The sequence below is a fragment of the Pteropus vampyrus genome, unplaced genomic scaffold, assembly GCF_000151845.1.
Source record: "Pteropus vampyrus isolate Shadow unplaced genomic scaffold, Pvam_2.0 Scaffold7, whole genome shotgun sequence".
In the NCBI taxonomy this organism is placed as follows: domain Eukaryota; kingdom Metazoa; phylum Chordata; class Mammalia; order Chiroptera; family Pteropodidae; genus Pteropus; species Pteropus vampyrus.
Window position 1 is genome coordinate 13,177,076 of NW_011888788.1, and position 27,930 is coordinate 13,205,005.

The window sequence follows — 27,930 nt, forward strand, 5'->3', positions numbered from 1 at the left end:
CACACAAATCTAATTTTGACCAAGTTCTCTACAAGTTGCGAACCACTGCTCTAGCCTGACAAAAATTTGGTAGCAGGTTGTAAAGGCTTAGAATTGCCACAACTTGCTCTTTCTTAAAAACAAAATAAAAAACACGACAAGAGTAATGAGAAATGAGTTTCTATGCTGAATGGTCAGAACAAAAGCCACATACAACCTAGATTTTTGGGTAGTGCCCACAAAATAAGCAAAGAACGCACTGACCATCCTGTCCAAAAGCCTCACATTTGGAGAATTTAAATAGTTTTGGTATAGGCCGTGATGTTCTCAGTAGCCTAAATTAAATAAAACTTAAAATTAAGTAATCATCTCCGTTGTAAATTCTTTCTGTTCCTTTTATTCCACATAAAAGCATCCTCAGGAAAAACGTTGGGATTCCTTCTGGCCCTGTGAAAACTGTTTCTGATGCAATCAACCATTATTTAAAAAAAAAAAAAAAAAAAAAGCCCAAATTTAAACCCCCAAAAACGGAGCAGCGGGGCTGGCGCCATATTCCTAAATCAAGTCGGGCCCTTTCCCAGCCACACCCCTGCGGACTGCAGAGCCTCCTTCCTCGGGCTGTTCCCAAAGATAAATAAATCACTCCCTGTTTTTTCCAGACCTGAAATTAGCGGTGACTCAGAGCACTCGGGACGGCCACAGTCGCCTTGGGAAGGAGGAAAATGTGCAGATTTTTCCCCTTAGGCGAGGACCCGAAGTGCCTGGCTGGGCCAATCAGGGGAGGATGGCGGGAATCGCACCAAAGTAGGTAAAATATGCAGGATTCATCCCCCTCTGCGGCGGTCCGCGCCTAGGCGTCCGCCCTTCCTCCCTCGCTTCTCCCACTCTGCGGCTCCGCCCACTCTTTCCTTCCCTCCCATCTCTCCCTCCGAGGCCCCGCCCCAGAGGCTGCACACACCTGGCCAGGTGGCTACTTCCATGTAAGGGCAACGCCTTCGCAAGTGGGCGGAGCGCCACGTGGCCCCGCCCATGGGGGAAGAAGTGACGTCAACCTCGGGTCATCCTTTGCCGGCTCCTCAGCGGCAGGTGCTAACCCAAGCTCTGCCTCCTCATCCGTCACAGATGAGGGAGGACCCACCCCCACCTTCATTAGAGCCGAGCTGGTGAGTGGGACTCGGTACACCACTCTCCAGAAGGTGAGGAAGAGCCCCCCCACGCCTGCGGGGAGTCCGGAGGGCCGTCTGGGCGGGGCGTTACCAGGCCAGCCCGTTGCGCAGCAACGGCGAGCAGCGCGTGACGTGTGCAGCGGAGTTTGGGCCCCGCCCGCGTGCCCGCCCCCTGGTAGGCTCGCTCTCTGCGTCGCCTCCGCGCCTGGTGGTTCCGTCCCGCTGCGGTGAGGAGGCAGCTAGCTCAGAAGACTCGGAGCGGGCCGGTTCCCTCCCCCGCGTCCCTGCGACCGCCGCGGCGAAGATGGTGAGTGGCAGGGGGAACGAGGCGTGAGCTGCCGCCGCGGGGGTGGCGGGCTGAGGGGCGAGCGCTGCCTCCTCGCCCAGGGGACCCGGGCCGCGCTGCAGTCTCTCGGCAGTGGAGGCGTCTAGGGCGTCGCCGCCCGCGGACCTGCTGGACTCACGAGTCCCAGGGCGGCTCCCCGGCCGCTGCGTCGGTCGCAGCTGCTGCGAGGCCGCCGCCCCGGAGCGTGGTCTCCGCCGTCCCTTCCGCCCCGGCCTCGGTACCACCAGTCGGCGGCGAACCCCTCCGCCCTGCTTCGTGATATCTGTCAGAGGAGGGTTCGCCAGCCCGGGCTGGGGGGCTTGGAATCCCGCGCGGGCCTCGTTGGGGCACACGTTTCCCCAAAGCCCGGCACAGAGGCATCAGATAGTGACTCGTGCAAGTTTCGGCCCGCGAGGTCTGTCCATCCGGATAAGGAAAATAAGGCCTTTATTGAACAACCCTGGAGTGCGGTGTGAACACTACGAGCATGACCCTGGCATGGTTAAGAATGGGTGGCCTCGCAGCCGCTTTGTTTGCGGTATCTGGCAATCAGCTTCCAGCAGCACTCTCATCGTGCTTGTCAAGCTTGGCAGTGTCTCTTTTAACCCTTGCCTGCCCGATCTCTCCGTGTATAGTTAGAAATTTTCTTTTACCTGTAAACAGTTTAGCTCTGTCACATTTTAACATGGAAGGTGTGGGTATGATTCTGAGATACTCATCAAAGCAAATGAAAAAGCTTTTTAAAAGTCCATTAAATTATCGGAGTCTCTAAAAAGTAAACAGATGTTCACTGTATACTAGCTGATGGACACTACCTAATTTATATATATTTTTCTCTACACTGTAATTTCAGTTTGCTGTAAAACAGTTTTCTTAACAGGACGCTCAAGTAGAACATTTTGTCATTTTCTTTAGTTGGCACACTCTATTACCATTTTTGGTCAATGATTTGCAGGCAAGGGCTTACCAGACTTTGCTAGAAATATTACACTGTTATTGCATCTGTCTGCCTGGAAGCAGTTGGTACCAGCTTATTTCCATACAAAATGTTTTCTGAATAACAATTTTGGTTTTCTTAAGGTATTACAAACTTTCATGACTATGCAGGCTGGCTCATTAGTGGAAAAAGATTAATCAATAGTTTCTTGATGACTGAGGAGGATATGTAATAGGAATTCGATATTGTTTAGTTTTGGTTTTTCTTTGGTTTAATTTTGTAGGCTATAAAGGGTCAACATTTTAAGACTTTAACCTCTTTACAATTATAAATGTATACACTACTTTTACTAAAAGACCTTTAAATTAAGGGTTTTGAATTCTCATAAATTTAAGACCATCCTCTCTGATGAAAGTGTTTTGGAACCTGCTGTAGGGTCTTCTGACTTGACATTTCTACTTTTTTGAATTGCTAGATTGAAAACTTTATTTTCTGTTTGAAAATAGGCCCAAGCATTTTGCCTTTAGTTAAACTCTAGTTAAAGCTTAACTTTCATATTTCTGCACATTCAAATAAAATGAATCTTTTAACTGGTTTTTAGGGGAGGAGGAGAAATAAAAATCAATATGGGTGATTCTGAATACATTTCAAACCTGTTGGCCTTAGGGAGCTGAAGACCTTATAAGCTAGTCTCGTTTGGATGCTTGCAAAGCAATTTCAGACTGACCATTTTTAAAGCTACTCTTGTATTGAGCCTAACAAGCACAGAGCATTTCCCTTCAGTCCTGCTATTAGAGAATATTGTGAAGATGGAAAGTTCCTTTATTATCCCACATTTTAGCATTTTACCTCTGTGTTTGAAACTGTTTAGATCTGTTGGTTAGATGCTTGTTCAAATTTTTTTTTTTTTAGGTTAAATTTCAACTGCTCCTAGTACTCACCAAGTCTTCTAGAAGCACTTTAGAATTAAGCGATTTGAAACCAACTCAGAAGATAACTTTGGGCACTTTAAGATGAGATTTCATGTTTTCAAAGTCTCACTTTACAGTGCCAATAAAAGAAAGATTAAAAAAAGAAAAGCCTATCCTTCACAGAACCATATCTGCACACACCAAACAAAACTTTGGTGTATGTGTGCTGGGTGTGCCAGGTTCCTCATACAAAGATTGTTTACTGACCCACCATCAAGTTCCTAGGGTTATCTGCTCAGTAGTTCTTCTGTTGGGTATAGATTGAGACATAACACACAAAATTGCCTAGCTCCTCTTGTAACTGATAGTATGTGCATTTGTGGTATAGCTGTATGGCTCTCTCCTAATTATGAGGATGATGGTGCACCTAAAGCAAAATAAAGGTCTACGTGATAATCCAACCCTTAACTAATCAGAATTCTGCTCTAACAAACTGAGCTAATTGGCTTAGACTGAATTACAAATGTGTTCTACCACTTGATGATTAGCAAAAACACTTTTACTTATGAGAGCATAGTGGAATAGGTTAGGCATATGCTCATGTGCCTATATAACGTATCGGAAAACAGACTGAAGGATTGACTTATGACCTTTTCTGACTCCACATCAAGTTTTTAAATAATTTAAAAAATAATTTAAATATTTTAAGCAGAAAAGTACACAGAATAGCAGAAAAGTACACAGAATAACAGATTCCTTTGTACAAAAAAGTTTAACTTTATGCCATTCTTCAGGTTTTTATGTTACCATTACAGCTAAGTATGCATCTTCTTCCTTATCCCATTCCCTTCTCTCCCCAGAGATAACCAACCAACCACTCTTGTGTCAGAGACATAATGTATCAGCCAAATAGGGAAATTATTTTTTTTTCAAGGCTACTGCAATTGGAAGGACATCAATTAACGAGGAACATCCCCACACCCCCCACCCCCCAAAAAAACAACAACAAAAAAAAAACAAAGGACAAGGACCTAGGACAGGTAGACCAAAGAGCCTTAAGGAAGCATGGGGATGGGTCTTATAGTTGAAATGAGCAGGGGCAGAATCCTTGTGTTACTTGTTCCCTAGAACACAAAATGATGGGGGTGGATTTCTTAACCATCACTGCTTTCCAGGAGCACAGGGCACAGGGTTCAGGTACAGTTCAACATAGTCACCTGAAATTTATATGTTTCATTCTCATTGATATTTCTATACTTCGAGCTATACACATATGCATCTGCAGTAGTATAGTATATACTTTATTGTCTTGATGTGTTTTAAACTTTTATACAAATGTTATGCTTTGTGTATCCATTTGCAGCTTAAAAAGATTAAACTTAGTGATTTTTTGGGAGGGCAGGGAGTGATTTTTTAGTTTTAGCTGTGGCTCTGATTCTTTAACTGTTGATACTTACTGGTTTATGACTATATAAGTTTATCCATTCCCTTATTGATGGACATTTGCCCAACTTTTTGCCCTTTATCTCTTTTTGTCTACTTAAGCTGTTTTGCAATAGATCTGTTCCATTTTTATATATTACTATATATTATTTCTCTGGCCTCAGTAAGTGTCTTCTTGGTGTGTATCTAGAAGCAGAAGCCCTGGTTTAGAAGCCATACACATGTATTTTCATTCTACTAGTTGTGGTTCTAGTCTACATCCATTTCATCATCTGCATTTAGGAGCCTGTTTCTGCATTTCTTTTCACCACTTGGTATTATGAGACTTGAAACCTTTGCCAGTCTGATGGGTGTGAAACGATTTCTCATTCTTTTAATTTGCATTTCTCTGATTAGTAGTATCTTTTCATATGTTTATTGCAGCTTGTTTTTTACATGCGTGTGCATCCAGTGAACCTGGTATTGTATAAATACTCATCGTGTCTTCATTCAAGCTTGTTCGTGGAGCCATCAAGTAAATCCAGCTTTAAAAGAAAACACGAATATGATTATCAATGCCAGAACTACATACTGAGGACTAATATTTCTCTCCACCTAGTTTCTTTGCAGGCCTCTCAAGCTAAGTAAAGAAAGTTCAATACTCTCTTAATTCTAGACACCTGCCATTGTCAAGCCCTGGTAGTGGTAGAATGCAGAGTGATCCAGGATGAAGTTCCATTTTTGTCAAGGGCCATGGAGGTTAACATCTAGCCAAAATGTTAAAAACAAACAGGGATATATGGGAACTCTCTGTACTTTGTGCTCAATTTTGCCATGAACCTAAAGGTCTCTGAAAAAATAGTCTATTTAAAAAAAGGCAAAGTAAAACAAATAACCGGGACTGGTTTAAATCACAGTGGTATTTAACTTAGTATACAAGGAAGACTCCAGACATCTTTGTTTTTATGTTAAGTAACTATATTTTCTTTCATTAATAATTAAGATACTTTGAGATGAGCACCCCATTTGAAATTTGAAAAAAATCTTGAAACTTTTGGAAAACTGGATTTAACATATATATGTATTGTTTTTATCTTCAGAGCAATTTTCTGATCTCTAACTAGGCCTAGAATCTTTACTATGCAGGCATACCTTATTTTATTGCGCTTCACTTTATATGTGCTTCATAGATGTTGAGTTTTTACAAATTGAAGGTAAGACCCTCCATCAGCAAAAAGATTACAACTGATTTTATTGTGATACTTTATTGCAGTGGTCTGGAACCAAACCCACAATATCTCCAGGGTTTGCCTGTACTGTTCGCTATTTGCATACTTAAACCACAGAACATAATATGTGGAACATTGTTATTTAAGTATCTTGAGCTTCCTTCCCTTGTAGCATAATGTTCCTCTCTAGATTGTCCATGAAAGCCATACCCAAAGATTTACACCTGACACTTCCGAAATATTTGAAGCCCAACTTTTCTTTTGTCCCTGCTTTCTTGTGGTGATGTTAGAAGTGAGTTTTCACTTGGAATTGTTATGCTTCTGAAAGCTATCTCCTGTTCATTTTTCTTGAAATTTTACATTGGGAGAAATATAGAAAAATAAACATCAGATTAGTTCATATGAGTAATACTTCGACAAACTTGTTATTTACATTCATCATAGAATCTTCTGTACAAGGACCCCCATAGAATTGAGTAGTTTTTAGTCTAGAGTGATTCTTAACTCTTGAATATAAGTCTTTTAGTAGCTGATGTTGTAAGGCTTAATGTGATTTGCTTTGGTATGTTAAAATTTAAGAATCAATTTTTATGTAGATCTTTAAAAAGCAATTGATTTAAGTAAAAACGCAATTAAAATTCTTAAAATTCAGATTTTAACCTGTAGTCGAAATGTGAAAAGTCTGAGATTGTGGCTTTTTTTTTTTTATCCTGGGAAGCTAGCATCAAAGAACTCAATTCTGTTGCAATAGGGCATAGGACAGACATTTGAAAGGTAGACTCTTCAGTGCATACTATAGCAGGAAACCTACATTTAAAATGAGGTTGTCATTGTGTTTGTGCTTTTGGATAACATCAAAAAGACTGTTTACTCCTTTCAGCATTTTTATATTACTTCATAGGGTGTTACTCCCGTTTACCTTATCACAGAAATGGAAGGTGAATTTCCTCCTATCTTGGCTTGCTTTCAGAAAATCGCTAACTTTAAATGTAATGAACATTTACTTTAAAATGGTTTCACATGGCACATTTTTGTTGTTGGTGGTAGTATTTTCATGTAGCAATAGAGCTAAAACTAAATTATAGGCAAAGACCAGTAAGACTCCTCCACCTTGTTAGGGAACAATCTTCTAAGTCAATTGTTGAAGCTCTGAAGTGCTGAGAAATTTTCAAATCATTGAAACCTTGTTTTAAGAATTTCGTAAGTAATCTTTAGACCAGTGTTGTCGAATAGAAATAAAATATAAATTACATACATACATTTAAGTTTCTAGTAGCCCTATTAAAAAGTAAGGAGAAAAGGTGAAATTTATATTTATCCCAATATATCTGAAATATGTCAACATTTAATCGATATAACAATTAATAAGACATTTTACATTCTTTTTTCATACCAGTTGTTTGAAATCCAATATATATTTTACACCTACAGCATACCTCAATTCAAATGCTCAATTAGAGCATTTGAAATATTCAAATGCTCAATTAGAGCATTAGAAATATTTAATATGTATTTAGATTTAAAATTTACAGTTGAAAGAGTCACATACCTAATTTGCTCCAAGCATACTTCTAAGTTTTCCAATAATGGAATTGATAATCAGTTTTAAAATTTAAGTTAATTTAAGTAAAATACAATTGAAAATGCAGTTCTTTAGTCACACTAGCCACATTTAATGGACTCACTAAACCACATTGGTGAGTGGCCACCTTAATGGACCAGCCTCAGACTTTGTGGATTGGCCTATTTGTAAGGGGAAGTTAGTATGGATACCAACACTTGTGTTAATTCTCTGCATTTCTGCACATGTCTAAGAAACAATGCTATGATCACGTATGAATCCCTTTTATGGCACTTAAGATGTTTTGTGGAACTAGACTATTAAGTTCCTTAGGATAGGGTTTGTATATTTTAATAGCAAGATGTTTCTCTCATAGTAGGCCTACAACAGCTATTACTGAGTGAACATGAATAGGTGAATGAGAGGGCATTCTTAATTATGACAGGGATGGGTTCCCATGGAGATGGCTTACCTCAATTTTCATACTTTCTACATACTTTTTTTTTTTTTAATACAATGGACATTGAGTTTTAACTGCTAAACTAATTGAATACTAACCCCGCTTTACAATTTGAGTCTTACCGTGAAAATCCTTTGAGATAAGTACCTTTAAAGTAATTCTGGCATACAGAAACTCCTCAATAAATACAAGTTCCTTAGAAATTAAACTAAATGGTATTTGATGCTCATTGAGGCATCCTGAACCATAGAAAAGCACTTGAAAGAAGTAATGCTATCTTAGATAACTTATAAGTATTTAGTATGTGTCAGGCATGTGTTACCTTATCTCATTCCAGTGAGGTAAGTATTGTTATCATTCTGTTAAACTGTACCGAGAAGTGGTTAAGAGCATGGGCTCATAGTTGGGCTGCCTCGGTTTTTTGAATCTTGGCTCTGCTACTTACTAGCTGTATGATCTTAGGTAAGTCATTGATTGTTCTTTGCCTCAATTTCATCATTTCTCCAAATGGGGAATGATAGTAGTACCTATCATCACAACAGTTTGGGTGATGCATATAATTAGTTTAAAGCAATGCCCAATACATAGTAAAGTGCTTATCAGTGTTGGCTAAAATAATAACATTAAACAACTTTGGGTCCTAATTAGATTATCAGTCTTTTTCTCTTTATATTCTGATTACACCAGTGCATGCTTCAGTAATTGTAGAAGAAAAAGGTGGGAAGAGTGCATTAGAACATGTTTCCAGTTGTTTTATTGTTTCTTTAAACTAATGTTATTTTTCTTGGAATCATATATATCTGATCAACTTTTTTATGATCAGCTTTTTAATTTGATTTTTCAAGTGATGATTCTTGATTAAAGTATTTCTATTAAAGAATTAAATAACTAGTTATATTTTTCCTGAAGTAATTAATGGAGAATCAAATACAATTCTTCACTGCCTTCAAGGATTAAAATAGCAATCATTTATTCAGTAAATAGTTGAGAAATTTTATATGCCAAGAACTGATCCAAGTACTAGGGATACAGTACTGAAAAACAAAGTCCTTTCCTTGTAGAAGTTACATTGTAATATGAGGAGAGAGAAAGAGGGGAAAATGACAACATCATGTCAGTCATGAGTGGTATGAAGAAAATAGGGTGATCAATAGGCAGTACTAGAAGAGTTGGCTGCTTTTAGGTAGATTGTTAAGGAAGGCCCATAAGGAGGTGACATTTAAGCTAAGATTTGCAGGGCAAGAGAGAGCAGGCCACATGAAAAACATTTCAGGCAAAAGGAACTCCATAAGTAGAAAGTTCTGTGAAGAGAATGAGCTTGACATTCTAGGGACAAAAAAGGCTTGTGTGGCTAGAGTTCATTGGAAAAGAGGAAGAGAAGTAGGCAAGAGCTAAATGTAGGAAGAGCACTTAGGCCAAGGTGAGAAATTTGAATTTTATTTTGATTACACTAGGAAACCTTTGGGTGTGTACTGGATGTGTGTAGGGGGGCGGCGGAGTATTGAGGTGTTAAGTAGTGGAATGGGATATGATTTATCTCTGTGGCTCATATGTGAAGATGTATTAATGGGGACAAAGACTTACTAAGAGACTATTGCTATTACTCAGGCAATCAATGGTGTGGTAGCTTGAATTAGGATTCTTAGTAGTGGGATAGTGAGAGTTAATTAGATTGGATGTATAATTGACTCTTAAACAACATGGGGGTTAGGGGCACTGACCCTCACAGTCAAAAATCCATGTATAACTTTTGACTCTCCCCAGAACTTACCTACCTTCATATCTGTGGAGAATTGGTTCCAGGATCCGCCTCGGATACCAAAATCTGTGGATACTCAAGTCTCCTATATAAAATGGTGTAGATCAATGCGTGCAGTCAGCCTTCTGCATTTGCAGACTTATAACCATGGATTGAAAACTAACTGCTTATAAGCGGACCTGCACAGTTCAAACTCATATTGTTCAAGAGTCAACTGTATATTTTGGGGCATAGAGGTGACAGGACTTACTGATATTTTAGATGTGTGGCATATGAAAAGAAAGACAACAAGGATAACTTAAGATACTTGAGCTACTAGGTAGTCGGTGGTGTCATTGTGCTAAAATAAAAGAGTTTGGCAGTAATTGAGATTCTTAGACTTTTGAGGAATAACAAATTGATCCAGAAGTATTCTAAATCTTTTAAATACCTTAATTTCATATCTGATTATAATTATGTTATATTTATTGTAAAACATTAAGAAAATTTTAGTTGTAATGACAATTCCAACCAAAGTATTAACATTTGGCACATTTTCTTCCAGGCCGTTTAAAATATGTTCATTCTTTCAGTAAATGATTGTTAGATGTCTTTTAGTAACCAGGCACAGCAGGTCCTTATTCAGTGTTGTTTCCTTCATTGATGAGATGCCATAGGAACTTAACTTGTTTTTATCAATTAGACTATAGTAAAATTGGTTTCCTTGTGTTTTGTTTTGCTTAGAGTCACAGGAACCTATTGACAATGTTAAGGGAGGACTGTACTGTTGTAGGCTCTGGAGATTAAACAGTATACAAAACAGAGTTTCTTTCCCTATGAAGTATACATTGTAATGAGGGAGACAGGTAAGAAATAAGTGAACAACTGAATAAGGTAATTGAAGATTGTAATAAGGACTATAATGAAAATGAGAGAAAGTGAATATCTGGAGACTACTGATACAGATTTTTTTCACACAGTTGAGTAAGTTCATCTGTAACAATTTTATATTCTTTATTTCCCACATCCCAAAATGACAAGGGTGCCACGCTAAATAAGTGGGAGAAAGAATAGTGTCTTCAACAGATGGAGTTAGGATATGCAAAAGAATGAATTTGGATCCCTGTTTCATACTATATAGAAAATTCATCTCAAAACTTGTCATAGACATAAATATAAGAGCTAAAGCTATAAATCTCTGTGAACATAGGAAGTGTTTTGGGGGCAATTTTCTTGGCCATTCTAAACAATGATATTAACACCTTAAGTGACAAGAAAAATAGATAAATTGGATTTTATTAGAATTTAAAACTTCTGCATCGAAGAACACCATCAAGAAAGTGAAAAGAGAACCCACAGAATGAGAGAAAATCCTTGCAAATCATATTTCCAACAACGAACTTGTATTCAGAATATATAAAGGACTCATAGCTCAACAATAAAGACAACCTAATCATATGAGCAAAGGCTTTGAATAGACATTTCTTAAAGAAATACAGTGCTCAATAAGCATATGAAAGGTGCTCAAAATTGGCCATTAAGGAAATGCAAATCAAAACCACAATGAGATACTGCTTCATACACACTAGGATGGCAGTAATAAAAAAGACAAGAGTAACAAAATGTTGGCAAGGCTGTGGAAAAGTTGGAAGCCTCATATGTTGTTGGTGGGAATGTAAAATGGTGCAGCCACTTTGGAAAACCGTTTGGCTGTTCCTTAAGTTTAATTTGGGAGCTACCATATGACTCAGCCATTTTACTCTTAATTATATACCCAAACAAAATGAAAACGTCCACATAAAAAACTTGTACATGAATGTTCAGAGTAACATTATTCATAATAGACCAAAAGTGGAAAGAACCTAAATGCCCATCAGTTGATGATCAGATAGGTAAAATGTCCTATCTATACAATAGAATATTATTTGGCAATAAAAAGAAATGAAGCACTGAGTCATGCTACAACATGGATGAACTTTCAAAACATGCTAAGTGAAGGAAACCAATCAAAAAAAGACTACATATTGCGTGATTCATTTATATAAAATATTCAGGATAAACAGATCCATAGAGACAGGAAGTAAATTAGTGGTTGGCTAGGTCTTGGGTAGGTGAGAGTGGGAAAGAGGAGTGATTGCTCTTGAGTGCAGAGTTTTTTGGGGTGTTCAAACTGTTCTAAAATTAGATCTTGGTAATGGATGTACAATTTTGTGAATAAAACTTACTGAATTTACACTTAAATGTGTGAATTTTATGACATTAAATATATCTATAAAAATTACTTAAACTGTTAATGGTATCATGCTTGTGCAGTGATGATATTGTTATTTCTGTTAAATCCAGTATTATAAGTAACGCTTTGTCCTCTTTGTGTATAAATCTTTGCCTCCATTTGCATTATTCTTCACAATAGAGTCTTAGGTATGCAGTCACTGAATCAAAAAGTTTGTGTGTATGTGTATATGTTCCCGATTTTTAAAATATGCTTATGACAGGAAACATGGGACAGAAATCTAGAGAAAAAAAATCACTTATATTCCCACTGTCAGATAAAATTCCTTTCTCTATACTATTTTACATAGGTGAGGTTATACACTATATGCAAAACTTCATATCCAGCTTCCTTTTTCACTTAAAACAAATCATAAGTATTTCCCCCATGTCATTTTTAAAAACTTTTCATAAATACGGTTTTAACAGATGCATCAAGAACTATCCTGTGGAAATACTATAATTTTCTTTGCAATTCTCCTGTTTTTATTTATTTGGGCTGTCTGATTTTTAGTATTATGAAGATTATTTCCCTAGAATAAATTCCTTGAAGTGAGATTATTGAGGTAAATGGTCAGAGGATTTGGATTATTTTAAGGCTCTTACTCTAAATGGTTAAATTGCTTTCTGAAAGGCATGAATGAGTAATATGGTGCCTATGGTGGCAAGATGAATCTGGAAAAGTAAATTGGTTTGGATAATAAAGGGCCTTTTATGTTATGTTAATGAATATAGACTTTATCTTATGGGTGCTTGGGAATTAGTGAAGGTTTTTAATCTTGGGAGTGTTATGAGATTTTAAGTTAAGTAGATGAGAAGAAATAGATTTGAAACCCATATTTAAGGAGGAATTGGTAGAGCTTAGAAACTCAGTGTGACCATGGAACAGAGGTAGGTCAGTTAACGAACAACATCAAAACTGTCCTATCTCAGATTCATTGACACGCTAGCTGAGAGAGAAGCCAAATTGTTAAACCAAGGAGAATTCTTTTTCCTTTAGCTTATTGTGTTTTCAGAATGGTCTTTCTCAAAGGGGAGTAGAATATTTTTTTTTATATTGTTGCTTTTGAAATAAAGACTAGAAGTATAATGTTTCCATCCAGGATAGTTTACGTAAAGTAAAATTCACCACTTTTTAAAATTTAAATTATTGAGGTAACATTGGTTAATAAAATTAAGTTTCAGGTGTACTATTCTGTAATGCATCTGTATATTGCATTGTGTGCTCACCATCCAGAGTCTAGTCTCCTTCTCTCACTATGTATTTGGCTTCCTTTACCCTCTTCATCTTCCCTCCACTCTCCTCCTCCTCTGGTAAATACTAAACTAATGTCTGTGTCTATGAGTTTGTTAGTTTGTTTTGTTTGTTAATTTGTTGCTTTTTGTTTTATATCCCACAAATGAGTGAATCATATGGTTCTGTCCTTTTTTGTCTGACTAAATTCATTTAGCATAATGCTCTCAAGCTCTGTCCACATTGTTACAAATGGTAATATTCCATTTTTCATGATTCTTTCACATAAATGTACCACATCTTCTTTATCCAGTCATCCTTCGAGGACACTTAGGTTGTTTCCATGTCTTGGCTAATGAAAATTCACCATTTTTAGTGCAAGTTCTGCAGGTTTTGGCAAATATATACAATTGTGCAACTACCACCACAATCAAAATATAGAATAGTTCTTTCACGCCAAAAATTTCCCATGCTAATTCTTCCTCCCACTCCCAACAGTTATTTGGTTTTTGTCCCTATAATTTTACCTTTGCAAGAATGCCATGTAAATGGAATCATCCTATCATACACTTCTGGCTTCTTTTCACTTAGCATAAGGCATTAGTACATCAGCAGTTCTTTTTTATGGTGAGCAGTATTCCATTCCTTGGTTGTAAATTCTTGTAAAAAGAATTTACAAGAAATTCTTTTGTAAATTTCTTGTCCTAAAGGATGAGACAGAATATTGTAGAGTTCTTTTTCTTTGTGCTAATATTGATAAATGCTTGGAACAGTCATTTTTTTCTACATTGGATAAAACTGCTAAATAGATATATCGTATTAAATAATGCTCTTTTTGTTTTTTCAACTGCAGAATCAAATGGTTATTTAACAAGGGTGTATCAGATTGCAGAAATTTTGAAATGTGTCAATGTGTTTTATGGGATATTGATTACTTAACGGTCATCCTCTTTGATATTGATTACTATATACATTAATGTCTTTTATCTAGCATTTATCCTGAAATTAAGTGATGCTTAAATATCAGATACTTTAAAAAATAAAAAGTATGTATTTGTGACAACACAGAATATGAAGTAGAGAACGTGTATTAACTAAGTAAACATTTATTATGCAGCTTCACAATTCTGGGTAGATGAGGATTGCGTATATATGTTGGGTAGAAGGGATTGATAAAGATACTAACAGTTAAGGCAGTATCTAATTGTGATTTTTGATTTGCAGTTTGCCAATGATTTCTGATGTTGAGCACCTTTTCATGTACCTGTATGTCATCTTTGGAAAATGTCTTTTCAGATCCTCTACTCATTTTTAAATTTGATTATTTGGGTTTTTTGCTATTAAGTTATATGAATTCTCTGTATATTTTAGATCTTAACTCCTTATCAGATACATGATTTGCAAGTATTTTCTCCCCTTTGGTGGGTTGCCTTTTGATTTTGTTCATGGTTCCTTTGTTTTGCAAAAGCATTTTGGCTTGATGTAGTCCCAATTGTTTATTTTTTACTTTTGTTCCCTTTGCTTTTGGTGTCAAACCTCAGAAATCATTGATGAGAGTTATATTAAGGAGTTTACAGCCTGTGTTTTCTTTTAGGAGTTTTATGGTTTCGTGTCTTAACATTCAAGTGTTCAATCCATTTTGAGTTAATTTCTTTGTATGGTGTAAGCTGATGATCCAGTTTCGGTTTTTTGCATTGGCTGTCAACTTTTCTCAGCACCACTTATTGAAGAGACTATCCTTTCCACATTGTATATTCTTGGCTTCATTGATGTAAATCAGTTGACTATATATGTGTTAGAATGGATCTTATCAAAAAGACAAGAAATAACATGTTGGGGAGGATGTGGAGAAAAGGGAACCCTGTGCACTGTTAGTGGGAATGTAAACTGGTGCGGCCACTGTGGAAAACAGTATGGAGTTTCCTCAAAAAATTAAAAATAGAACTACAATATGATCCAGTAACTCTGCTTCTGGTTATTTATCAAAAGGAAACGAAAACACTTGACAAATACTGTATTATCTCACTTATACGTGGAATCGAAAATAAAACAAAATGCCAAAAATTCCCCCTGAACTTACAGATAGAATAGATTGGTGGTTGCCAGAGGCAGGGAGGGGGTGGAGGGGGGTCAGAATGTTAAAGGTGGTTAAAAAGTACAAACTTCAGTTATAAAATAAATGAGTCATGGGGATGTAATGTACAGCATGGTGACTGTAGTTAATAGTACTGTATTGTATATTTGAAAGTTGCTAAGGGTAAATCTGAAAAGTTCTCATCATAAGAAAAAAATTGTAACTGTCTGGTGATGTATGGTAACTAGACTTATTTTGGTGATCATTTTGCAATATATGAAAATAAGGAATCATTATACACCTGAAATGAATCGTTATACACCTGAAATGAATATGTTATATTGTCAATTACAGCTAAAAGTCTTCTTTTTATCAAGAGGACATTCATGTTTCCATGATGTGACTGATAGTCAGGGAGTTGGTAGCTTAAAAATCAAATAGTGCAAAAATTTTCCATCTTTACAAGTTTTTTATTGTCAGTTATGAGGAGTCTAACAAAGTAGAAACATTAGAAATTTATACAATCACTGTTTCAGAGAACCGAAGTTATTTATCATCAGGAAAAAGAAAATAGATATCATCAGAACCAAAGTATGCCAAGGTAGATCAATAAAAATTGCTTAGAAGTTTTTTTTTCCTAAAAGCCCTAAAGTTTTGAGATGGAAGATTTTCCTTGGTATAAACTGAATAATTGTACCATAAAGAGTGGGGAAAAAATATCTTGAAGGCCATAGTACATTTCATAAAAATTTTAAGGGATAATCAGTTTTTCAAACCTAATATAGTAGATGATAATTCCCAGGTAGAATAGGGTTGAAAAAAAATACTTAGAGTTAATTCTTGCACTTAAGGACCACAGTCTAATGAGAGAATCAGACAACCCACAGATAGTTAATTACAGTGATAGATAATACTGTGATAGAAATAATTGTAGTCTCTTTTAGTACATATAAAGATTAGAGGTGGTATTGAGGGACCAAGTAAGAGTTGCCTTTCTAGAGGAGGTGATATGTGAACTGAGCCCTGAAGGACTTAACCAGGTCAAGAGGAGGAAGGTGAAGGTATAGCATCACAAGAGAACATAGTATATTCAGGGAACCACAAAGAATTGTACGTGACTGGAATTAAAGGGTACGTGTCAAGGAGAAGCGGGAAAAGAAGCTGGAGAGATAGGGCATAAAGGGCTTGACATGGCATGGATTTTATCCTGAAGGAAACTGGAAACTCTTGAAAGAAAACAGTAAAACCATAGGACTATTTGCCAATATGCTTACTAGGCCTAAGTTTTGGGGGTTTTTTCTTCCCATTTTTCTGTCTTGTGTTTTTGTGGGGAGGAGAAGTGGGAAGCATTTTCTCTGTCAGGCTTTTACAGCTCCTTGTTTTTCCTCCTGTTCCTGTCCTCCTTTTCTGACTTCCTGCCTTCCAATTGGGGTGGGAAACCTGTTATCAAACCTAGTTAGAATTGTCTGTAAAATAAGATTGCATACAATCTGAATGAGATTGATTATTTTTAGCAGCTGGGCTTTATTTTATCAGTCCACTTTGGCTGTTGAGATGATTTTTCTGTAAGGTTTGTTTTTTCCTCTTTTGGTGGGAGTATGGGTGGTATATCATAGAGTTTAGGTTATTGAGTGAATCTTTTCCCATGAAGCACAGTGTAACCATAAAATCGTCTTAGTGGAACTCTTTAAAGTTAATTCACAGCTAGTAGAATTGCTATTTGGTCTGCATAGGTTATCTATTAAAGGACACTGTGCTTTGCTATGAGGGTGAAGGACTTATATAATTAGAAATTGGTTGTAAATTTAACACCGTTTTAGTCTTTCTGGTTTGGGGGACTGTATTAAGGCAGAGAGTTAACTTGGAATATTTTCTGAATCACTGATAGTCTATCTGGTGACTCTGTGCAAATTACATAATGACACTCCTGGGTGATGTGGTCAAGCAGATGGTACTCCTTGGAACAGTTGAGGCTCTGCAGGCATATCTCTTGGCTAATGGAACATGAACTTGAATTTAGCTGTCTCGGACCCTTGGCCAGGCACCCTTAAGTAAGATACAGTCTATAAAATTGTACCCAGCAGCCTCTGGACATTTTGAATTTTTCAAAGATTGAGGATTTGCTGTGTGCTTGCTTGACTGACATATACTGGGCAGGGACAAATTTTAGGACACAACCTATTAGCTCACCTCATAGCCACCAGTTTTCATCATCTTGGATTCTGATTTTTGGCTGTAGGTGGTGATTGTGCCTAGGATAATGGAAAGAGGTAGTAGTGTAACTGAGTCTTAACTGTTAAAGAGGACTGTTACCCTTTTCATCTTGCATGTTTTTGCTGGTCAACCATTTAATAGTCATGGGAATGTCAGTATGGTTTTTAAATTGGTAGTTTTGGTCATCAGAGAACAGATAGAAATTACTGTTTCACATAGAAGTTTTAAGCTGTCTGGATTTCTTTTATCCATAGCCTCCTATTACCCAAAGGCTTCATTAAAAATTGGCCATATTGGTAACTAGTAGGAGTTGAAAAAGCTCTAAACTGATTTTCTGGTTAATAACAATATGAGTGTTCATTTACTGAATGGTGCTATTGCCAGGCACTGTTTTTAGATGGTTTACATGTGTTGTGTTGTAATATCAATCCTTTTAAGTTAAGATTATCATAATTCACATTTTACAAATGATGAAACTGAGGTTAGAGAAGTTAGCTAATTACTCAAGTTAAAAGATTTGAATAAATCTCACCCAACCTTATGGTGTGCCTTCTTCTTTGGTTAAAAAGGTCTTCTAAGGTTAAATGTTCCAAATTCTGTTTGTAAGAACACAACAATTAAAAAATTTTCAATATCTGACTTTATCAACTTATTAAAAACCATATTCCCCAATTAATTATAAAATTTGTCTGCAGTAGCCCTGTGTGTTATTTATTGCTATTAAATCTTGTATTTTAATTATTTCAGTTCTTCCTCAGTATCCAAGGTTTTTTTCCACAGGAGTAAAAGAACTTTTTGTCATACCATCTGTAAGAATTAAAATCTTTGCTTAAGGTCAAATCTTGTCTAAAGTTTTATGACCTATTCTTGATTCAGTTTGACTCTTCCAAATTAACACTCGAGATATTTCTAAACAAATAAACAAACAAAAAAATCTGTCTGAATTTCTCCCCAAAATTGCTTATTTGCACCAAAAATAACAGACCATAATTGTTATAGTAAACTAGAATTGAAGTCCATGCCCTTGGAGGCATTTCATTATCTGTCACAGCATAGTATAATAATTGAGGTTCCTGATTACACAAACAAGTCATCCATAAATATAAATAATGCACTGTTTTTCCAAGGCAGAAAACTATATAATATATTTTATAAATTTGTTTACTCAAAACATGCTATTTTAGCATTGAGAGTTAATTTATGTGTTATTTTATGCTAAATTATTTTAAATAAGATAAAATTTAAAATTTAATTCCTTAATTGCATTAGCCACATGTTATGTGCTCAATAACCATGTATGGTAGTGGCTCCCATATTGGACAGTAAGATATAGAACATTTGCATCATCACAGGAAGTTCTTTTGGATCCCATGGCTCTCTGGAACAGTGGGACTAAGCATTTAGTAATTCAAGGTCAGTCTTCCTGGTGTTGGTGGTGGAGAAAGTGTCTTAGCTATTTTCCTGTTTCCAGTGTGATGACTAAGCCAGGAAGATCTACTATTTACCCTCTCCAGAGAATAAACTCCAGAATTCCAGGGTTATGGAGGTGGTGGCAGGTGAAGTTCTGGAGGAAGTCTAGGGACCTAAGTGCTTCTCAAACTAATTTTACTCATTCTTCCTTATGTGAACTTCCATTTTTCTTCTGTTCCCCTTGTCCCTGTGGGTTTAGGTTCTTTTTCTTTTTTAAAATCCCTTTTAGTGGAGTTCTGGGAGGGAGATAAATTAGATGTATGTATTCAGCCCGTTTTAACACAAAATCTGCGGAGCCCTTAAGACTCTATGTAGAAATGTACCGGAAGCACTGCGACTTATTTTATTTGTTGTCTCAACATATTGCTCAGAGGCATCAACCAAAAACCCAGATATCTTCTAGTCAGTTTTTTGTTTCTTTTGGTCCTTTTGCAAGTTATGGTGTAAATAAAGGAGAATTGTGAACCCATTTTTAAACTCCCCAACTCCTTTGATTATAACTCTTTAGTTATGCTGCGTGAGTTGGAATGTTGGGAATGGAACTAATGTCTGTTTTCTGCCAGGTGTCTGTAAATTCGAAATTGTATTTTTCTGCCATGCAATGTTGTACTGTCAAATATTTTAGACATTCTTAGTTTAGAAACGTAATTTTGTTTAAATTAATTTTCTGAGGTGGGAAAATAGCTTTCATTCTTGTTTTCTCCACTGAGAATTGAGTAAATTATAGATGGCATTAATATGGAACCAAAGTCAGGTGTCCTACTTGAGTTAGTAGCATGAAAAGAGACCACTTTTCTGATCTTTTGGTTTAAGATGGACTGCTGTAAGTTATTATTACATAGTGTTTGAAATGGTTCAGGTGTTTACAGAAACTGAATCAGAAAAACTTGGTGTTCCTTTCAGAGATCACTACCTTTATGCTAGAATTGAGAAAATTGATGTTTTAACTGTGTTCTGTCATTCACAACTTTAAAATACCCAGTGTTACATATTCTCTATAGCATTTACTTCACTTTCTGTGAAAAGTAACTTTTTTTAAAGAAGAGTACACTGAATGAATCTTGGGTATAAAGGCAGTGCCTCAGATGTATTCATTTAATCTCTGAATCATTGTTTTACAAAAGTTCTGCCAGAGGAGACTCAGACAGGTTTGAGATCCATTATGTTTCATGAACATGTTAAAAACTGATAGTGAAGTAAGATAAAATACAGTGAAGTAATTATTTAACAGCAGCTATTTTGACATTGGGGAGGAGTTCTAAGAGCAACTGTTATTCTCCAGTGGTCACTGGTACAGAACACAGAGAAACTGAAGTTGTGGATAACATATCTTTTTAAGGTAATCACAAAGCTCTTGTAATAGCAATCTATTTTTACTCTCAAAATTTTCCTTCCTAGCTGTGCAGCAAATTTTGGTGCTATGTTCAGAGTATCCTTTAATGGTCTTTTTGTTTAAACTTTGTAGTTGAATATGAATTATTTTTAAAAAATTAAAATCAAAACTGAATTTGATTTTGCTTTTAAAACAAACTTTAGATTTCTCAACCACTTGAGTAGTTGATATCTTAGTAATCTAACATTTTAGAGAAATGCTGAAAAATGAGACTGATGGGTGAGGACCTCTTCTATTAGGTAAAAGCACAGTGTAAAGTAAAATGATTCTGTATATTGCTATCATAGCTGTTTTTGTTTTAAGATTCACCATAATGTCTCTTTGTTATAACATCCACTGAAATTACTACTTTCACAGGAATTCTTAATCATTATCACAGATGAACTGTGTTTCAACATAACGGGCTTCTTTTTTAATGCTATATATTTTATTTGTGACATCATTTTGAGAAAGGACTCATAGGCTTCATCCAGCAATCTGAGATACAAAAAATACTTTGACTTTGGGCCTGTTTTTGTAAAATACTGTTATTACTACTGCTTCATCATAATAGTTAAACCTGTAGGCAAAGAAGTAAATTAGCATTGAGCTAAGATTTTATTATTTTTCATGAAATTTTAGAACTACATTTTAGTGCTCTTTACCTGGAGATTATTGGAAGTGCAAAATCTTAGACTCCAGATATCCTGAATCAGAATCTGCAAAATCTGCATTTTAACAACATCCCCAGGTGATTCCTGTGCACTTTAAAGTTTCATAACTGGTCCTGTGCTCTACCCTAAATACATTAGTTAAAGGAAGTAGTTTACTTTGGAGATGTTAAATGACATGCCTAACATCTAGTTAGTGGAGAAGCATGGATGAATTGCTTGCTTTCATAATTCTGGTGCTTTAATTTCAAGTTATCTTCTTTTGGCTTCCAAGATGTTAATAAACTATAAACTGTAGTTTCTTAAGGGTTATTTTATCTTTTCTCCACCTCACTAATCTTTACTCCAGCTTTCCAGTTCATGTAGAATCAAAGGCAAAGAGCTACCAGCTTATTGAGAGGAGCTCTGCTGGTGCTAGTTTAGATGTCAGGAAGGGAGGAGCCCTGTGACAGTGTTGGGTTAGCCTGTAGGAGCAGCACTCTGTGCTTTCTCAATCTGCCCTCACTGTTTTAGTTTTACTTTATAAAAATCATTGTCAAGAATCTAGGGACCAGTTGTTTAATCTTCTATATCAGTGCTGTTTCAAGGGTATACTAAGTAAATCAAGGTATAACAAATTTAAGCATATTTATTCATTACAGTCGAATCTAATATACACTTTACCTGGTGGATTTTTTTTATTTTCATGGGCAAAATTTATGATTTTAATGTTTCTAGTCATAGAGAACCATACTTCTCTAACATCAATGACTCTAAAGCCACCACAATGGAAAGATGTGAGAAAATGAACATTTGGAGGTGTTAATCAGCCTCTTGATCACTAGACTGAACATTTATTTCTGACTCCTTCCCTCTCCCAACCAGTGGTTGTCAAGCACAAGTGTTTGTACCTACGCACTGTCAGTGCCAGCCTTCTTCCTTGTACTGCTCCCACTACCCTAGTGAAGGCCTTGGTCACCTCTTGCCTTGCTTACTGAATAAGCCTTTTAACTGGTCATCTTCTTAAAATAAAAAATCCAGTGTCTCCAAACTGCTGAGCCTGCCACTCATGGTGTCTTCCACCTGAACCCAGTCCACATCTCAATTACCTCCTGCCTTATCCTCCTGTTACGTTGTATGTGCCAGGTTTTTTGTCAGGAACTATCTTTTCATCCTTTTAGTCGTCTTATCTTGGAATGCTTTAAGTCAGTTTACATCTGAAACCCTTCTTGTGTCTCCCTCCTGCCTAACTTAATCTCCACCTGCTTTAAACTCCTTTTCATTGGAGTTTCTCGAGAATTAATAAATTTTTACCTAGTAATGAAGATTTGTATATGCTGTATTTATCTCCTCCATTTATCAAATAAACTTCCTTGGGAGTGTAATTCATCTTTGATTTCCTCAGAGGAACACAGTATTGAACAGGTCTATCTTAAGGAATGTACAGTCTTAAGAAACTTACAGCCTATTTGGAGAGTCAGTCATTAAATAACCTTAGAGAACATTGAAACTTTGGTTAAGGACTGTGGAGTAGAGAGGCATGATTTCATGGGAGCATGAAATAGTAGTTTTGACCCAGAAACTTATTTGCAAAGTAAGAATTGATCTCAGATTTGAAGAGTGAATTGAGCAGTAAAGGGTTGGGAAGTGCTTATCCTGGCTGAGTGTACAGTGTGAGCAAAGGCCCTGAGGTGAGAAGGAGGAAGGCAAATACAGGCCTGGGTGGTGAGTCTGCAGAGCATGTGAGGTATAAGATATGACTGGAGAGGTGGATAGGGCCAGATAATGCATGCTAAAGAATTATTACCCTCTTTTTATCCTCAGATCAATGGAAAACCATCAAAGTGTTTTAAGAATGGAGATCTGATTTGTGTTTCAGAGCTCTGGCTGCAATGTAGACAATGAATTGGGAAGAGCGAAGGGGATCAGCAGTGGGCATGGGCAGTCTCTTGTATTTGAACAACTGCGGTAACAAATTAAACCCAAATCTCAGTGGCTTATCACAGTAAAGATTTATCTCTATCTTGTAGAGTCCAGCAGAATTGGGCAGCCCTCTTCTATCTTGAAGTATGTCTGCCAAGGTCATCTTGTCAGAAGATGGAGCTAGATGACACTTTTCAAAATCAACATGTCAAACTGTACTCATCACCCCCTTCTGTTTATACACACCAGTCTTTCTAGTCACCAGTCTGGAGAATCCTGGGTCGTCTTTGATGCCAGTTCTTTTATGTTTCACACAGCTACATTGGTTCTACTTTGAAATGTCCTTGGATTTGTTTTTTGTTTGCAACTCCACTGCTGTACTTCAGAGCTTTTTCTGCTGGATATTTGTAATTGCCTCAGAAGTGGCCTTCCTGTTTCCATAGTCTTTGCCAGTTTCTTCTCCACAGTCCATTGTCAATTTCCTCAAACAGAAGTGTCTCTCCATCAGAGAACTCCACAGACCTCATTTCTTATGGAAGAATCCCAAACTCCTCCTTACTGAGGCACCTAAGGTGCCTGTAAATTACAACTAGATTTGGCTGAAATTAGTTGCATTATAATTGCAAAATACACATACCCCTTCCGTTTTCAATTACTGATACATGATTAATTTGATTGATTTCCAAGTCAGTTTAAAGTTTTTGAGATATTTCACTTAGATAATGACAGATACATTCAAACATTGATGGGTGGGTCCGGCAAGTTTGACTTACAAATCAATTTATGGACTTGGAAGTTAGAGGAATTGGGGTCTGTTTCTAGTTATTCACTATTTTGTTACTTTCAACATTTCATCTCTGTTCAAAAAAGCAAAATAAAGATTCTTGAATTGATGAACATAGATGAACTGTGAAGATCAGAACAATACTACTCCTAAAGCAGTAAAAGAAGGGTTAAGAAAAGTGCTTTTTAAAAGTAGAAAAGTAATTTTTTACTTTTTGAGGCTATTTTTGAGTAGTTTTTGAGGCTATTTTCATCTTATTTTTCTGTATCTACCACTTTGTTAGAGTGAAATGTTCATTTAAAGGAAAATGTGGATTAGATTAGATGGGATTGAAGTGGATTATGATTAGATGTGGATTAGATTAGATAGGATTGAAATGTATTGGAGCTCTTTTAATGAATATGATTAAATGTCCTAGTTACCTTAATGTTAAATAAATGCTGGGATCTTAGTGTATTTTAACCCCCAGAATTCTTACATACATTTTTAAGTAACAGCTTTATTGAGATACAATTCATACCATAAAGTAAATTCACTAGTTTTCAGTATATTTATGGATTGTGCATCCATTACTACTGTCAAATTCTAAAACATCACTCCAAAAAGAAACCTCATACCCCTTTACCCCTGGAAATCACTAACCTTCTTCCTGTCTGTGGATTTGCCTATTTTGAACATTTCATAGAAATAGAATCATGAAATGTGGCCTTTTATGTCTGGCTTCTTTCTCTTAGCATAGTTTTTCAAGTTTATCTGTGTTGTAGCATGTATCAGTACCTCATTTTTTTTATAGCTTAATAGTCCATTGTATGGATATAACACATTTCATTCATTCATTCATCAGTTGATAGACATTTGGGTTCTTTCTAATTTTGGCTATTCAGAATAATGCTGCTTACAAACATTCGTGTACAAGTTTTTATATGGACATATGTTTTCATTTCTCTTGTGTATATTACCTAGGAGAGTCGCATTGCTAGGTGTTAACAGCATGTTTAACTTTTTGAGGACTTGCCAGACTGTTTCCTGAAGCAGCAACAACACTTAATTCTAACAGCAGTGTATAAGGGTTCCAGTTTCTCAACAGCCTCGCCAACATTTGTTGCTATTGTCTTTTTTGTCACAGCTATCCTAAGTGGGTGTGAAAGTAGGTTCACATTGTGGTTTTGAGATGCAGTGCCTTAAATGACCAATGGTGTGAGCATTTTCCCCAAGTGCTTATTGACTATTTTTATATTTTCTTTGAAGAAATGTCTATATCTGTTCAAATCCTTTACGCATTTTTAAATTGGGTTGTCTTTTTTATTGTTGAGTTACAAGGGTTCTTTATGTGTTCCAGATACAAGTTCCTTATTAGATAGATGATTTGCAAATATTTTATCCCAGTATATGGGTCATCTTTTCATCTTACTTTTTTTTTATTTCTTAATTAAATTACTTGACATTAATTTTGGGTATCACTAATATTTTTGCATTGTTTAGTTTTTCAGTTCTATTAAGTTAAATTCTTGCTTTAGAAAAGCTAACATGCAAACTAAAGTAGTTAATGAAGCATACAAAAATTTCGGATATAGTAAAGTTAATGTAAGCACATTCCATAAAGAAGATGAAAAGGTCAAAAACTGGTTTTAGAGCTTTTGCTATCAAGATCTTGTATAACTGAAAGAGAGAGAAAGAGAAAAAAAGAAAAGAAAGACAGAAGAAAGAAAGAAAGGATCTTGTGTAACTGCTTCCTCATCTCAGAGTAGCAAATATAACATGGTAAAGGTTTATTTTTATGGTCAGTATAATCCGCAAATTAAGCTATCCTCTTTGTGACAGTAGTAAACATTTTTGTATTCTTTTTTTAAATCGAGATATAATTGACACATAAAACATTGTATAAGTTTAAGGTACACAAGGTGTTGATTTGTTGCATTTATATTTTGCAATATGATTACCATCATTGTAGTAGCTAACATCTCTATCACATAATTATTTCTTTTTTAGGGTGGGAGCAATTAAGATCTAGTCTCTTAGCAGTCTTACATTTATTGTAATATTAATTTAAAACCTGGAGATTTTGTAAGTGGAATTTTAAAGGCATGTGACTAATGTTACTGAATATTGATCACAATTTTGAAATATGAGTAGAACAAAGACCTTTTAATTCTTTTTTTGTTAGCGAAAGATACACCATAGGAATGGAATCTTTCCAACCCAGCAACTCTGACCATCTGTTATGCATTATGAAAATAATTTGGGGTGTTATTAATACCCAGACTGGGGAGATGACTCCACCCCCGTCAGGGCTCCAGGCAACCTCTATAGGAAGAAAATAATCCAGCATCCAGGAAGTACCATTTTTTAGCTTTTAAGGTAGGAAAGGCTGCTAGTTGGCTCTTCCTGTACTCCCACATAATAGTGATGAATAGATTTTATATGTAGTCTTGTAAAACATTTCAATGACTGATTGCAGCTCAGATTTTCCAGTTTCCCAATTGGATGATAAAGTATACCTTAAAAATTTTAAGTGTATGTCAGTCTGTAACCAGAAGTTACATAGTGTTTTATATTTGGCATGATAAAAATTATAAGCCTCTTTCTGATTTTATCATTACAGGCCTCAGGAGTGCAAGTTGCTGATGAAGTATGTCGCATTTTTTATGACATGAAAGTTCGGAAGTGTTCCACACCAGAAGAAATCAAGAAAAGAAAGAAGGCCGTCATTTTTTGTCTCAGTGCAGACAAAAAGTGCATCATTGTAGAAGAAGGCAAAGAGATCTTGGTTGGAGATGTTGGTGTAACTATAACCGACCCTTTCAAGCATTTTGTGGGAATGCTTCCTGAGAAAGATTGTCGCTATGCTTTGTATGATGCAAGCTTTGAAACCAAGGAATCTAGAAAAGAGGAGTTGATGTTTTTTTTGTGGTAAGCATCAATAGAAATATTGAGCCTCTGTAAACTCGGAGTTAATCTTGTTGGTTTAGCACTTGGATAACCAGTTCCTGGGGCCAAACTAATTTTCAGTCGAGCTACTTGCTGTCATTGTCATTTAATTTTTATACACAAAGTTTCATAAGATAAGGTCTTAGCTAGATTGATGTTCTTGGGACCAAAACTAAATTTTAACTACTCTTTGTTTACTTGAAAGAAGATGACTTTCAGTTGTTGATTTTTTTTTGGTAGTAGAAGGGACAGGTAAATAGATTACTATGCATCCTCTGAACTCACTCCTTATAAGCTAAAATTTCTCTAAAAATTCTTATAGAATACTGAAAAAGTGTATCTCACCAAAATCCTCTAACATGCAATGCCAGTAACCAGCCTCCCACTTTTTTAAACACATGCTTTATTTGTGCCTCTGTGGTTTGCTGCTTTTGAAGTTGGTACTGTCATTGCCTCCAGCTGTAATTTGCTCTAATGTTCACACTGTCCATTAGGGTAGCCATTAGCCACTTTGGCTTTTTAAATAAAAAAATTAAAATTAAACTTAAAATTTATTTTCTTAGTTGAATTGCCACATTTCAAATGCTCAGCCACGTGTGACTAGTGATCGCGTTATTAGGTAGCACAGATACAGGACATTTCCATCATCACACAAAGCTCTATTAGACAGCATTGCTCTAAATAGTGAAAGTGTTACAAAGTGATTTACATGACCTTTTTCTTGAAAGGCTGTTTAAATTAGTCTGATCTTTTCAAGTAAGTTAATATTTGAGATTAAGCTTGAGTTAAAAGTCACACCTATATCTATCATTTAATTGTATTATACTACATTCCTTGATATGGAATTCTTACAGAGAATATTTCTAGCTTCCAAGGGGAGGGGGGAGTAGTAACAGCCTCTGATTTGGAGGGAGTAAGGGTCTTGATACTTTGGCCTGAGCCAAGGCAATAAGGCAAAGCGGGGCTTAGCTCTTAGCTGTGTGCCACCAATAGCTTGGGATATGGTGTTAGAAAGTCAAAAGAATTCCGGTTTAAAGGAATGTAACTCTAGATCATACCTCAGTTCCATTTCAGAAAGCCTTTATTGCACTTGACTAAACCAAGATGATGTGAGAAATATAAATATGAGATCTCAGTGCATGCATTAGGGCAGCTTACTATAAGCCTGGCAGGCAGGCAGTCTCAGTCTCTCTCAGTCTGTCTGTCTGTCTCTCTCTCCCCTCCTCTCCCTTTCTCCCTCTCTCCCTCTCTCCCTCTCCCCCTCTCCCCCTCTCCCCCTCTC

The 27,930-nt window shown here is 36.4% G+C and overlaps 1 protein-coding gene across 1 annotated transcript in view; it reads left to right on the top strand.

Moving 5' to 3' along the window:
* Positions 1 to 1,295: 1,295 nt before the first annotated feature.
* Positions 1,296 to 27,930, top strand: part of DSTN (destrin, actin depolymerizing factor) — a 32,053-nt gene continuing 5,418 nt past the window's right edge. The window contains exons 1-2 of the mRNA XM_011370447.2: positions 1,296 to 1,452; positions 26,323 to 26,630. Of these exons, the coding sequence (XP_011368749.1) occupies positions 1,450 to 1,452; positions 26,323 to 26,630 (311 nt within the window). The 5' untranslated portion in view covers positions 1,296 to 1,449. The remainder of the gene's footprint in view (positions 1,453 to 26,322; positions 26,631 to 27,930) is intronic.